The following is a 15,692-nucleotide window of genomic DNA, read 5'->3' on the forward strand; positions in this document are numbered from 1 at the left end:
GGTGATTTTACACAATCCTACAGATATTCACCCCACTGCCTTGTATCCCTTTGCTTTCACACAGCAAGGATCAGCATTTTCAGGAGATCCAGGCTTTTCAATGATTTTCCTGAGGTTCTCTCTTCCAAAGCAGGAATCCCTATATCAATACCCAACAAAAGCATTTGAAAATAACACTTTTTTCACTTGGTTTTTTTTTTTTTTTGTGACAAGAGGTTTTCAGGTCAGTGCAGGTGGTGGAGAATAGGGTCACAATAGTACAGGGCACACCTTGGCAAAAACCCAAAAGACCAATCCCTAAAACACCTTGTTGAAGTAGGTTCTCAGGGCTTAAATCTGCAATTATTGAATTCAACTAGACTGAAAGATCATCCATTGACAGAAATGTTAGGCTTAAGGAAAAACCATCAGGTTTAATGCCAATATTCTCAATCTCATGAAGATCCATCAAACTAGCATTAATGGGCTACAACTCCTTAACTGTCAATATTTAGGCATCTTATGCCTATCCTTAAGCAGCTTCTTAATTAACTACTGGAAATATAGCCCCTATACACTTTTTTACAGCAATTTAAAAGAAAAGGCAAGAAGAGGTGTAGTGAGTTGTAGCAGACCTCTCATTAGGGGTAAAAATTATCCAAGACACAGACTCTCATTCAACAACATGAAAAGGGTCCTGGTTTATTCTTCTTACAGCTTATCCATCCTAACTCTGACTACAGCAATCTCCTGCTGTAGGGTCCAGCTGCAGGCTCTGACTGCTGGATATTCCCTGATAGAATATGACTGCAAGTGTTGGTTTGCAGACTCTGAACACAGATTTCACCCAGCTCAGCTGTGACTGCAGGCTCCAAGAGCAGCTCTGACTCCATCAGAGCCAGACTGACCTCATAACAGATCTTTTATAGATCTTCCTTGTTTCATTCTTTGTGTCTCTCTGGATCATTCCTCTTTCCTCAGGGCTCCTCTACCTCCTCAAGATCCTCTTTCTCCAGGTCCTCTGCCTCCAAATTTTCCCCAACTATCCAACCCACCCCTTTTATCACATTTATCTTTATTAGTCATGGCTGTGACCCCTTGAGGGCAAGGCTGTTCCTCTTCATTGGCAATTCGTACAACTGTGACTTATCAGGGGCAAGGTCACCTGTAATCTCTTCTACACCTACATAGTGCCTCACACTTGATTTTATGGTATTTTCCTTCCCCCACTGCCATAAATTTCTACCTACAAAACTGTAAAGGAGAAAACTCATTAAATCCTCTGTTTTGTCATTTGGTATTCACCAGTCAGAGCACAAAGCAAACAGGTGCCCTGCAGAGGGGACAATGACACACTGACACCACGAGTGCCACCGTGCTGGACAGATGGACAGTCCCCAGCTGAATGGGGGTCCCTCCCTGCTCCCTGCCACACAAACAGAGCAGTCCAGACAGGCTGGCAGAGAACTGTTTGCACAAGGTCACTTCCATACACATAAACCCAGCTTTTCTCTTCAGGAAAGTAAATATTAGTGCCTATTATTCACAAACATCAATATACAGCTCGCCTCATGCAAACGCTGCGTGCATATGGACACCAGATAAGCCACCCACGAGCTGTGTCTCAGATCCACACCCTGGCACTGTGCAACCAGCCAAAATGTTCTCCTAGAACAAGATTCATGCTTCACTACCAATATGGTGAAGCTTTTTATTCAAAGCTACTCTGTTATTACAGTCGAACAGGCCTGACAGTATCAAAGTTGATCACAGTTCTAATTATAACTTTTAATATGCTGGATTTTATTCATTCCTCCTCCTTTTCAACCTTGATGTTTTATTCCTAGCTATTCAGAGCTTAAGACTCATAAATGAAAAGAGAAGCTTCTGGTTTTTTGAGCATGGATGTTGCTGACTGTTATCTATTCAGAAGGCAATCTGCACAGAAAGGGTTCAGGGTATAAGATTTAATAGCTCAGAAGCAAATCCCAAGAAGGCAATTACCTAAGGTACCTGCAGCTTCCCAAGTGGCTCTAATTAATCCACTGCAAAAAATTGCTGAGCTTTAGTTTGTGAAGCATTCAAGGTCATCAAGGCCAGGTTGGGAGGGACCCTGAGCAACCTGGTCTAATGAAAGGGACCCTGCTCATGGCAGAGCTGGAAACAGATGATCTTTGAGGTCCCTTCCAACCCAAATAATTTTGTGACTCAGTGATCAGGAGGTCCCAGACCTGAGATGGACAGCAAGTAGCTGAGCCAAGCTGAGCTCCAAGGTGACCCAGGCAGTCATCACCCTACAGACATATAAGGTTTCTCCAGGTTTCCCTTGGGCACTGAGTTTTCCATCTCCCAAGACAACATTTCCTTTTTATTTCTGTTCCTTGTTCTCCTTCTGAACACCAACACAGTGCCAAATTTCACCCCTTCCTGAAGCACCAGCCAAATGAACTCACTTCTTTTCACACCTGGTCATGACCTCTCTTTACCAGATGCAAGACAAGATGATAAATTGGGATACCTTTCTATAATCTCAAAATAAAGGACACAGGCAAACCCTCACTTTGGGTGCTCCTGAGACATGTAGAATTCACAAACTACAACTACATTAGATATAAAACTGCTAAGTAGGACAAAATAACTTACCTCAGATGAGGACCTGAGCTGATAACTTCAGTGGGGAAATTATATCCATGTACTTGAGAAAAACGAGCCAGATGGAGCAAATGTCAAGGCAAATACTATAGCATATGTATCTACAAGGCTCCTCCAATCTGAGTGAACAATTTAGCTCAACATTAATATTTTTGGGCATGTGCAAGTGCATCCAAGAGCTTTTGCCTCTCATTCTGTACGGCCACTTCCTCACTGAGCCTCTGCTCTGAACCAGGTTTAATTTCTGCAATTACAGTGTCCATAGGGAAAATTCCATGATTCAGTTCACTACTGCCAAACTGTCTCATCCTTACAGGGCTCCCAGGGGGTTCCTGTAGAGGAGGATAAAGGTAACAATATTTTACAAGTTGCCAGCTTTAATCCTGTGAGGACCTGAACTATGGCCAGATTTAATCATCTGAGGGATCAACATGGCCCATTTCATTGCAGTAGCAGTCCCACAGCATCATCCTGTCCAATCTGCTACACAAATTCCACTTTAAAAAGCATATGAGGACATCATTAGTTAGTCTTAAAACATCTGCAGATTATGTACAGAAAAAATATTTCTATGATAACCCACAAAAGAACACGAAATGAGCACCAAACTGACTTAACGTTTAAATATTCTTTTAAATTCAATATGCTTTTTTCCAACACTGCACCTAAAGCAAAATCCTCAACTTACTGGAGGCAAAATATTTAAATTAAATAATATATCTCAGTTATGTCAGACAATTGACTCTGTAATACACAGAATTCCCTGACTTTAATCCAGGATGGTATTTAACTTCATCTTAAATAAGCATTCATTTTCAAACTTCAGAGGAATAATTCATGTGCTCAAAAGCAGGCACATGCACGAGCATTTTGCAAAGCTTCCTTTCCTGCCCCTCTGCTGTTGGTTATCACTTTCCATTAGGTGTAAGAATCTTTCACAGCAGGCACCAGAAAATTATTAGAAAAGGAATAACACGGTTATTAGAGGGAAGCCTGGGTGATGCTCACTCATCTGATCTTTTACTTATAGGAAGATTATTACCAGCTTCTGCATTTTACAAATATAAAGTTTACCCAGGAGTCTTGTCTGTGGAAAAAAATGCTGCAAAAACAAAACCCACCAGGCTACAGACTACAGGCAAAAGACTGTGAACTGTTTCCTTCTCCCATTCATTGTTTTTCAGTGGATATTTTGCTGCCAATATCATTCAGCATTTTACTTGTTTACAGACCAGATGGCTGAGTATTTTCAAACAGGGGGGGAAAAAAAACAAAAAAGCAACCCCATAGCAAATAAGACTTTTTTTTTTTAATTTATAATTTTTAGCTGAATCTTCGTTGATATTCAAGTTTGGAAATGCTATATGTTTTTAGGAATATTCCATTTTGAGGGAAAAAAAGAAAGACTAAACAGAGACTGATGCCACCTCTAAGACTAGAGGCACATCATGCTTGGGAGGTTCAGATGGGAACCTCTGCCTAACTTATCCCAGGACAGGACCAGCCCTTTGTGAGCATTTAACTGCCTTATGTAAAATAACCCTGTTCTCTGATCAAAGCAATATCCTAAATCACAGCCTGACCAAAAAAAATATGTAACACTGTACACTTATGAGCAAGCCTCATCCAGTATTGCCCTCCTGGGCTGTCTCCAAGCCCACAGAGTCCATTTCCACTGCAAGAATAACTAATAAATATAACCAAGGATAAACTAGCAGCCCAAGGCAGCCTGAGCTAAGTAAAGGGGGGAGAAAACACGTCTTAGATTTAACTTGGCCATCAGCTGCATTCAGCTTCTGGACTCATTTCTGTGTCTGTGCTGCTGACTCCAGTTAAAATGATCTCTAGTTGCAGGGTCTAGCCAAGCCTTGCTCAGTGCACAACTCTCCTGAAGTCCAGATTTACCCACAGGGCTAAGGAAGCTTAGGCAGCTACAAATCCAAATTTGTTAGCATTTCTAGCTAGAGAGTGCCTGGAGCTGCAAGATTCCCTCTTGCATCCAACCATAGCCTGGTGAGGGATGAGCTTGGCCTGACAGCAGTAGGCAGAGCTTTGTCCATAGCCCCATTAAACCCTTTTCCAGAGGCAGGGTAATGTGTTATCACAAGGGCTGCATCAGTCAAATCAATCAGCAGCAACTCATCAGCCCACAGACTGAGGGAAAGGCAGGAGGGAGAGATCAAGGTTTTGCTCAGGCACAGATCCTCAGTTGTGCCTTGCTCCTGATTGTGCCTGTGAGATATGACCCAGTCTAGGACACAAAGAAAGAAAAGCATTCACAGCTAGCTAACCTGCCTGGGCAATGCAGCCAGCCTGCATTGGGAGCCAGAAAAAATCCTGCAGCTGCCCTTTTGCAGTGGGAAATTAAATACAGATATAAGCTCTAGCCCATTTGACAAATGACAATTTGTCATTATAGGCAAGCTTAAATGTGTGTGTCTGGAGATAGATAGACAGACAGACATAGGTATATCCTGCCTGTTTAATACAGAAATTTACCCTGGCATTAGCCAGATGCTAATTATTCTCTGGATAGGAAGGCACTCTGCTATGTGATAATGCACCTTTGGTAGGAAGCTGCTACAAAGCAAAGCAATAAAAACTCTTGGCTCACAAACAGCTCTCCAGAACTAAGGACCAAGACTGTGCCCCTGCTGTGCTTCCCTTCTAATTCAGCAGTTCAGAGGCAAAGATTCAGATCCCTTCTCCAGTATAATTAGGTCACTGCAGAGACCTAGCTGCACTGTGATGCCCCAGCCTTATCAAAACACCCTCACCCCTGCAGCTCACAGAGTGCTGCAGAGTGACCTAATGCAACTCACAGAGGAGACTGATTCCACTGATGGGTCCTTATTTTACTTCAGGTAACTAAAAGCTGAGCATCTACCTGGCAAAAGCCAGCATCCCTCTGTAGCCAGTGGAAGAAAATGGGCACATACAGCAGAAAAATCCCTTTCAGGATGATAAATATTAATCTTGAGTGGTGATTGTCTCTGCCAGATACTTAGGTTAAGCTAGGTGCCTAAGTTGTACAATTAAAAGCAAGGTAAGTTCTCTTTGTGGTAGAAATGCTGTTCTGCCCTCTGTTACTTCCACACCATCAAGATCTCATGCTTGAGCAATGCATGGATCACTGGAGCAAGATCTCTTCACACTGATTCTCTGCTGTCCTGAAGAACCTTGAGGGTGCTAAATGCTTTCCTAACACATAACAAGTACTTAGTTATCATCAACCCATGACAAAACTGTCTCCACTCATCTTTACTGCCCAGTTCAGGATTCCTGTGGAGTTCATCCAGAGTTTCTGCTGCAGTGCCCCATGCTGGGCCAGCTTCCATGGGAAATCCATCCCAGGAGCACACTGACAGCTCAGGGACCAGAGCTCTTTGGGTCTGTCCTGTTCAGCAGGCTAGAGACTGCCTATGAGAGCAGGTCATTGCCCCAATAATTTATTTTTATTTCTAGCATGTGTGGTGCCCAGTGAGGCACTACTGGGTCTTCCCATCAGACTATCTGCAATGTAGATGCTAAATTTAAATAATGTCAAAATTTGTTAACCAAATTGTATTTTCAGTAACAGTCACATAAAGCCTCCCAAAACCTTGAGTCAGGCATCATTGCTTCCACCCCATCAAATTCATATAACCTATTTAAGTGCCACAGGACCTTAAAACACTATACAACTTAGCTCCACTTCATTTAACTTCACAGATTTTCAAAGTTCACATTTTCAACTCTTCAATACTGAGGAGCCAACTTTTCTCCCACATTTTTCAATGGAAGCTGTGATTCCTGCATGACCACATGATGAGGCTTTAAGGAAATCTTTTTCCCTTGTTTAGCAAAGCAGTTCAAGAGATTTGCAGGTCAGTATCACAACGGGCAATGCAGCAAACCAGTTGGTCTGTTTGGGATTCTTTTAATTTAAAAGCTGGAACTGCAAAGCAATGACAAACATTTAAGTAGAGTTGGCTTTAAGTGCCACTAAAAATACTGCAAAACAAAGATACAGGAATTGATTGTTTTTGACATTATGCCTCTCGTAGCTGGGGTGAATGGGAGTGTGATCATTGATCACAGCTATTTCAGCAGCAGTTCAGGGCTCAGTGTTGAACTATTTGTGACACTTGGTCAGTGCATCCCTGAAAGGATGGCTTGACTCTAACAGGATGTGTTCCTTTGGTGCAGGATAGAGCAATGCCTCTGGATCTACTGCCTCACTGTGCAGAGGCTAACACTGAACACAGTGGGCTTCCAGCTTAAAAAAGGAGAATTCAGAGCCCTGGTATATCCTATATTCAGCATCAAAACCAGGCATCAATTGACAGTCATCCTGTCAGATCTGGAACAGGAAAGAGTTGGCCTGGGTTCAGCTGTTACTGGAGCAGCTCTAGGGGAGAGCCACTCTCCTACTAATCAGGACACTTGACATTCATCACAAGGCAACACAAGCTGCTCATCAGCAGGACTGCAGGGCAGGTGCTTGTGAGGAAGGTGCAGCATGATAAGCTGAATCATTTCCCACTCCAATTCTATCGTGCAGCTTTTCCCCAGCCTCCCTGAGATGGACATCAGCTCATAGTCCCTCCATGCAAGCAGGAATCCTGCCATGAAGAGGTCTGGTTATGGCCCCTCTTTCTTTCCTTTCAAGAGAAGTCTGAATTTTTTAAAAATTGGATTAAATAAGAACAAACAAAAGAGAGAAGAAAAGAACTGTCTTGGGAACTCTTTCTTTAGTTCATTTGCTTCAGAGAACCAGGGAGCTGGAGATAAAAAGCAGCTTACCAGAAACAAGCAGCATTTGATCAGCACTGTTGACCTGCCAGCAGGAGGGAGCCATGGATATAAAAGCCTGGGAAAAACCAGCAGTCATCCATTTCTGCTGTACATCTCTCCAAAGACACAGCACCACCCCTTTATGTATAAAACACAACCAGCCTGTGTGAAGGTCTTCCTTTATGAAACCTCAGAGGGCAAGTAGAAAACCAGAAGGATTTCATACACCACAGGAAACACCATGGGAAATTAGCACTTTAAGAGTCAACAGCTCAGGTCTAAACCACCTTTACCCTTCAGTTTGCTGCTAGCAATCACCACCTTGTGCACTTCAGTTTTCTGTGACAGTACAATCAGTTTACATACTGATTTATCTGCTATTAAATGTGTACTGTATTTTATCAAGCCAGCAGCAATTATGTTAATGGCATCCCCAGGTTTTGCACTCCCCATCACTCCTCCCTCTGGCTTGGTTATCTAATGCATTTGAATTTTCTGACCATATTCATTACCTCAAAAAAACTTCTAAGCAAGTTCAGGTCAGTTCCACCCTCAGAGGGAAAGTTCACCCTCTCCCTAAAGCAGGGGTTTTTCATCAAATTGGATTATAAGATTAGCACTAGTAACCCACATTGGTAATTATCATCTAGAAAACAGCTCTTTTGACTGGGTCTACTCTGCTAACTAGAAGAGGGCCAAGGATCTGGCCACATTCATGGACTGGCTCATCTTGTTTACAGGAATATCTTCTCCTGATATTTCTGCTCTTGGCAGGGTGGACACAGCCTTTTAACCAATCCCAAATACCCTGAGCCACTTTCCTGTGGATTATCCCTGGAAAATATTTGTTCCTCTACGGTGGAACAAAATCTAACCAAATGAAAAATGAGCTAGCCAGCATTTTCACCACCAGATAACAGCTCCTATCACTTTTTGTAGGTTGTTTCCAATAGTCTTCAAGTATCACCATAAATCACCTCTGCTGTGTGTTGCATTTCTTGACCACAAAATGCTAACAGGTAAGAGAGGTTAATCCCATATCAATGGGATGAGTTTTTTGTCTTCTCTTTGTAGCAGTAAAAACTCAATGTCAAAGAAATTTTCTAGTTGGGAATACACTGTCATCTGGAATTATTATTCCTTTCCATTGAAATATGTCTTGCAGCCAGCAAATACCTTTCCTTGCAGGGACAGCACTTGCATCTCTTAAGTCAAAGCACAACAGAGAGCAACAATCCAGTTCTTTTACACCTTTAACATACAGCTCTAGTTTTCTTCTTCCTACATCAGGAAAAACAATCCCCTTGTCATTATCTCAGTGTAAATCCAGGCTAGATCTACCCCACCAAAATTTTATGTTCTAGAAATAAGGAAGACCAGACCTGTGCCCTTGAGTAGGTCCCAAAGCCTCCTGTACCACTTCTATCATTCCAGAACCTAAACACTGAGTCATCTCTGCCACTCTCCCAGCTAAACCATCACCCTTTTCTCTTGGCTTTTTAATTTTTTTTTTTCCTTTTGGCAGGTGAGTTTGCAGTTGAATCAGCATTAGTTCTGACTCAGCACAGTGACAGGATCATCAGCACCAACACAAAGCTCAGCTGCACATGTTGTCCTACATACCTTAAATCAGCTCTGAGCCCTGTCCCAAGTGCACAGTGATTACTGTCTGGCACTATTTATCAAGGAGAGTATCACATGCTTGTGAAACAAGGTCATTATGAGACTTAGATAATGTTTTGTAATTGAAAGGGTTTTGTTTGTTTGCTTTAAAAAATGGTTTTTAGAAATTTTAAAAATTTTTTAAAAAATTTAGAAAAGGGTTTATCCATTTCTCTTCTTCAAAACCAGAGATTTTTGTTTACAAAAGACTGAAAACCAACATGTTCCCAGTACCAATGATAAAATCTAAACCCATTTTCAGGTCCAGGGTAAGACCTAAGGTATTACCAATTGGTAGTGAGTGGGACACTCTTTTCCAAGTAGCAGTAAAAAGAAGATGTGGCCATGCTGGATAACAACATGGGACCTTCACAGGAACAGCCCCTTGGCACCATCTGGGAGATATGTGAGGCTTGTTCCCAAACACTCTTTCTTTCCTATCTCAAGTATGAGGCATTCAAGGCTACTTTTCTTTCTACCAACTGTTATCTGTTATTCTCTAATTTTTTTTTTTTTTTTTTTTTTTTTTTTTTACTTACTTGGTGCTTGCCACTTCCTCCAGCAGCTGTTGACAGCAACCACCTGGCACAGGGAAGCCTGCAGTGATGGCATCCCCTGCTGCCCACAGCCCTGCAGCTCTGAGAGCCCCTGGCTCTGCCCCACAGTCCTTGCAGTCAATGGGAGCCCTGCCAACACCTTCACTGAGCACAGTCAGGCTCATGGAAAAGGTTCCCTTCAAGTGATTCCAGCATTTCTGACCCAGGTCATCACCTGGAATAAAGCAACACACAGCACTGCCAAAGCCTTCCCAACCAACACCTGGTGGAAAACATGGTCTGGATGAGGCAGCTGACAGCCCAAATCCCTGCAAAAACCCATCCTGGCCCCTGGCTGGCTGGTGGTCCCGACTCCACAATGCATGGATGTGTCAGGAAAACCAGCACAGCTCCCATCTGCATTCAACCTCAACCTATGAAGAAAAAGAGAAAATAAAATCATGGCCTTCTTTATAAATGATACATCCTACCCTGAATGATCTAGTGATATTTGATGGTGGGAGAAATGCAATCTTGTGTTGGTTTAATGGCTACTACTCTTTTGAGTTTATGATCTGTTACAGCAGTTTCCACTATGACTAATTCTCTTATCCTTGAATCATTACAACCATGGCTCACTATCCAGTTTTTATGCCAGCATTTATCTTCCTTTCCAGGTTTTCAGTCTCTCCTGTGCTTCCCCCACCTTGGTTGCTCATGTGCTTTCTGCTGTGGTACCTGTGTTTTAGCATCTGTCTCCTCACCTTTTGTGCACGTTTCCACTCCATCGACTTCATTGTCAGCAGTTTTGTAGCCTGTTTTTACTCCTCTTTCCTCATCTTTATGACCTTTCATCACCATAGAAAATGGAAGCTGTACATTCCTCTTTCCCCCACAAAGACAAACTCCATGTAGCAAGATGTGAAAGAAATAAAATGGTCTGTGTAGGAATCTTTCCACAGCCTCTTCTGCTGACTATGAATTGTTCAGAGACTAAGTGTCTAATAGCTTTCAAGGTGGTTAGAAATTAGGGAATACAACATTTGGATCATCCCAGCAGCTGGTATAGGTAACACCTGTCCTATTGCCAAAATAGCAAATGCAGATGCTTCAGAGAAAGGGACAAAGGTACCAATAAGGGGCAGCAAGGAAACAAACTTAGGAGAATTCCTTCCTAAATGACCTAACCCCTTCAGAGATTTTAAAGCCAACAGAGACTAAATTAATCTCAGAGATCAAATAGTTGTATCTGATCAACCCAAAGGTTGTTTATGGTTACATAAAAATAAGAAATTATTACCTTTAACAATAAAAACATTTAACCTTTCAAGTGCACAAAAATCCTTTTTATTTCTACTTTATCCTATAGATAATTTTCTCTGCCCCATGCATTAATGCACGTTCTTCTTTTCCTTGCTCAAGTTACTCCCTCCTTACCTAGAGAGCCCCACCCTCTGCAGTGATCACTGTGTGCTCATTAAGCAGCTGTAGAACAAACACAGCCTTCACGGTTCCTGAGTACTAATGATAGAGCACAAAACCACTCTGGCAGGTTTTATTCTTTTCTTTTTCTTTTAACCACCCACCCACCCAAATTGTTTCACCATCAGCACGTGTGCTGCCTTTACAGAGCCTTCTGCAACGACCCCAAACCTCTTCCCAAGCAGGTATAGCTCCTTTACAACACAAGAGTGTTTCAGATATTCAGATTGCTGCCAGCAGACATCCCTGTTACTCCTGCCATGTGCACTTGGTGACAGGGATGCTGGCTTACATAACACCTTTCCATGACTGGCACATCCTCTCTCCATCCTTTACATGCAAAGACAGAATTTCACATTGCTTCCCACTCTGCTTAGCTCAGTACCTAGTATCCTGATTTAACATGCTAATATACTTAAAATACTTCACACTTAGCTTAGATGTACTCCATTTTTTAACCTTTTCTCATCATGAGAATTGGGACAATTTCAACACACCAAATCCACCTTACTTAACCTAAGTTCAAGTTCATGCTTCCCCTTTAGGCTTAAGACTTCTTTGGCTTTGCCTTGCAAGTGATTTTATAAAAGACTCTTCCATTTTCCAAGAATATCTCTTATATTGTTTTTGTCTTTTCCATAAGCATTCTAGCAGACTAATGCAAAAACACATTCCCTTAAAGAAACCATTTAACATTACCCTTTAATTTACCTGTCTACTGAAACAGCAGGTAAACCATGCAATGTATCAGAATAACATTTATTATCAATGTTGAAGGCATGTCTCAATCTGCATAATAACTGAGAGTCAAACAGGAGTATGAAAGAAAACATCTTTGCCAGCAGGATACTCTGTAACTCTCTTTGAAAGCGATTTGGCTGAATGGGAATTAAGAGTAGAGTCAGTGAGTTCAATTTTTTTTTATTATTATTGCACAAACAACACAAGGAATGGAAAGATGAAATGAAGAAAAGACCCATTTAGGCTGAGTATCAAATGTCCTAAAAGCAAAATCTGCTCAGATTTGGGTGAATCTCTAAAGGGAAGCTGAAGAAGACCTAGTCAGTTGAAAAGTTCAGAAAAGAAAAAAGTACCAAACACTGGAACATAAGATGTAACAATTGTCCCTGCAGCAGCAGGGAGACTGTCATGAATATCTCATTATTTCCAACATAACAGCTTAATGTGTATTTAATTGCAGTGAAAAGCATGGGTGTCATCAATTTCACTCAAAGTCATAATTTATGCAACACATGAAATATTTGCACGAGTACCCCGATCACCATTGGCATAGCAGAAAGAATTCTCCCAGTTTTTATTCTTCTGCCACTGTCCTAATTCGAGCTGCCAAGTCACCAGAGGCACAGGGTACATACAATAAAGGGTCTCCCCAGGTTCTGTACCCCAGAGGTGCCCCAGCCATCCAAGTTGAGCCTGCCTCTATCTCTTGGAATGCACAAATTACCTTTACATTTGCTGCTGGCATTGGAGAGCTCAGGGAGGACTCACAGTGTGAATGCCCATCACAGCCTGGACTGAACACTGTTGTGCCAGAAGCTTATTGCTGTATCAATTCACTCCAAAACTCACAGGAACATTCATTCAAGCTGCTTGTACCTTTGGTTTGCAGCACAAACACACCCCTTCTAAATCCAGTGTGCTGAACTACTACAGTCACTTACAAATTAAGTCAATGACAAAAAGGTTTCTGGAAAGTGACATTGCTAGACATTATTATTTTACTATCTATGTAATCAGAGCACCAAGGTGCCTCAGGCACAGCCAGAGATCCCACTGCTCCAAATGTTGTGCCAGCACAGAAATCTCACAAACCAGCAGATATCTGTAACTGTCATAAGTGAGGGAACAAAAAAAAACAAGTTGTCAAGGAAGGAGTGGGGAAAGTGCTGCTAAAGAAGGATCCCCTATAGATGGAAAATGAGCTACCTGTCAGTACATTAAGCTTTGTGCTTCTCAGACCTTCAGGGTATAAAACAAAAGATGTTTACCAAGTCTTAAAAGGACTGCAATACCCTCTGACAGGCTGTGCTTTCTGATGGTACAGCTTCTGTGTGAGTTTGCCCAAATCAGAGTCAATCTCATCGGGAGATGATGAGTTTTTAATGGCAATACACCCAGGTCACTCCAATCAGATTGAATTAGGGCAAATGGCGACATTGTGAGACAAAACTATAACTTCTGTTCTTCCCTTTTATAAAGCAGTTCATCTGCTACCCTGGCTCTTTGTAAGCTCCTTTTTTTCTTCCCCTCTGTCTCTATCCAGACACATTATAATTATATTTCCTGGGACACACACTTTCATGGCTGCACACATCCCAGCACAAGTAACACACAGCTTTTTAACCATGTGGGTGAGGGCTGTCTCTGTTTCAAAGAGCATTCAAGTCAAGTAAAACAACGTTTTTAGTCTCTCTGAAAAGAAAGCAAAAGCACACAGGTCCAGATCCAAAGGGGTACAGAGAGAATTTGCACACCTAAAGCCCAATGCAAGATGCTCAAAATGCCAGCTCTACATTTGGTACCACTCCACAGGTTCAGCTCTCACCTTTAACCATCTGCAGAGGTTCATTTTTTTAAGCAAAGATTTTAAGATAAAAACAGCTCTAAAAGTACCTGTTTCCCTTCACTAGCTGAACAGGGAGATAGGTTACTTAAAGCAAGTGGCAGCATGAATTCCTTTCTCTGAGAATGACTAACATTTAGGAAAAAATATGCCCTGAGAATGATCAACATTTAGGAGAAACATGCCCAAAGGAGACACTGATTTGCCAGACATCACCTCTCCCTACTGCAAGATTTCCCACGCTAGACTAGCACTGAGCTCTGCTACTTGGAAGACAACAAGGAAATTTCACAAGCAAAGAGGGAATATTCCCCAGGTGAGAAATGTTCTCTTTCATCACAGGAAGGAGACACAGTCTTCTTTCTGCAGCCCCAGCCGAGGAGGTCCCACACTGCCATAGCCTCCAAGCATGGACCGGGACCCTGCACCCGCTGCAGTCACCCACCCCCGACCCACTGCGAGGATGTACAAATCAGTTCTTGCTAAACAGGGAACTGCAGGGGGTAAAGTGGGGAAGCTGTGGTGGCAGAGCACCCTCGGATAGCAGGGGTTAGAAGGAAGGGGGCTAGCTGTTGTTAACCCACCCAGAGGTTTCTGCTTGCCTGAGCAGAGCTCTGGCCACCTGGACCAGTTTAGGATAGTGACGCTCCTCACTTCTGCTGCTGGTTTAAAACACAGGAAAGACCCGCTTGTCCTTCAAGAGAGGATTTCACCGCATGTAGAAGCGAGGCTGGAAACCCCAGAAAAGAGCTTCATGAAGCCCAGGTCCCTTCCTGGAGAATCTCAGGGGCCACCCGGGGCTGCGCATCCCTGTCCGGCCGCCTGAGCCCCGCATCCCGCACCGTGCGGAGCGTCCCTGCTCCGAACACACCGGCTCCCTCCAGGTTCGGGCTCTTACAGCAGCAGAGAGACAGAAAGTTTCTCTCCCCGTGTCACACGCACGGCTCAGCTCCGGACACACCGAGCTGACACCGGGAGGGCGGGACAGCTCCACACACCATCCCTGCCTTACTCTCCACCTTCGCGCTGATTCAACACGGTGTTTAAGAAAACAGCGAGGCCGGCCGATTCCCCTTCCTTTGGAGGGGGACTCTACAATTTCCCCGCACCGACGGGAGCAGCGATCACACGGGCAAGGGCAGTGGCGAGTGCGGTTCGCGACCCAGGGCCAAGGGAGCCGCTCTCCCCGTGCTCGGAGCCCGGAGCCCCCGCCCGCACCGCGGCGGAGGGAAGGTCCTTTCCCCGGGTCTGACCCCTCTGCCATCCCCCGGACAGCTCTGGGGCAGCCAGCAGCACCCCCCTGCTGGCATGTCACCCTCATCCCGAGCCGGTGCATCCCCCCCCACCCGCCGTTACGGATGGGGAAAACCCAAAGAGGAGGAGGAAAATCTCACCTCTTGGCAGGGCGGCAGCTGCAGGGCGGCCGCCTGCCAGCCCAGTAGCCAGCAGCACACCCAGGCGCTGCCCGGGTAGCCCCGCTCCGCTCGGGCCCGCCGCATCCTCAGCATCCTCAGCAGCATCATCTTCTTCCTCCTCCTCCCCCTCCGCGGAGCGCCCGCGCGCCCCTTCCCGGGCCGGGGGTGCTGGTGGGGATCAGCGCCCCCCGCTCCTGCCGGACACCTGCGAGCCCCGGCCGCGGGCTGCCGCTGGCCCTGCGCCCCGCCGGCAGCCGGGCATAACCCCGGGCTGTCGGACACCGCGGCCCCGCCGCCCGGCAGCCGGCACCGCCAGAGCCGGAGGAGGGGCGGCCGAGGGGGAGGAGGAGGAGCGGCGGGGGGAGGAAGGCTGGCAGCGCAGGCGCACGCTGCCCGGGCTGGTCCAGCCCCGGCGTGGCCAAGGGAGCGCGGAGCATCCTCCGGCTGCATCTCACCAGCCCCAAAACCTCCGCGGGCCCCGCCGGGGAGCACGGCAGCACCCCCCCAACTGGAGCCTGTGGTTTCCATAGGCTCCGGGATGGCAGCGGCACCGCGGGATGAACTCCCCCCTTGCCCAGCCCTGCCGTGGGATGCTGGCCTGCATCC

General features: G+C 44.7%; 1 protein-coding gene across 1 annotated transcript in view; it reads right to left on the reverse strand.

The window, feature by feature from the left end:
• ELAPOR2 (endosome-lysosome associated apoptosis and autophagy regulator family member 2) overlaps positions 1–15,409 on the reverse strand; it is a 91,532-nt gene extending 76,123 nt beyond the window's left edge. Inside the window, exon 1 of the mRNA XM_079304346.1 lies at positions 15,066–15,409. Within this exon, the coding sequence (XP_079160472.1) occupies positions 15,066–15,194 (129 nt within the window). The 5' untranslated portion in view covers positions 15,195–15,409. The remainder of the gene's footprint in view (positions 1–15,065) is intronic.
• Between the last annotated feature and the right edge of the window lie 283 nt (positions 15,410–15,692).

Source organism: Erithacus rubecula (assembly GCF_903797595.1).
Source record: "Erithacus rubecula genome assembly, chromosome: 4".
Lineage (NCBI taxonomy): Eukaryota > Metazoa > Chordata > Aves > Passeriformes > Muscicapidae > Erithacus > Erithacus rubecula.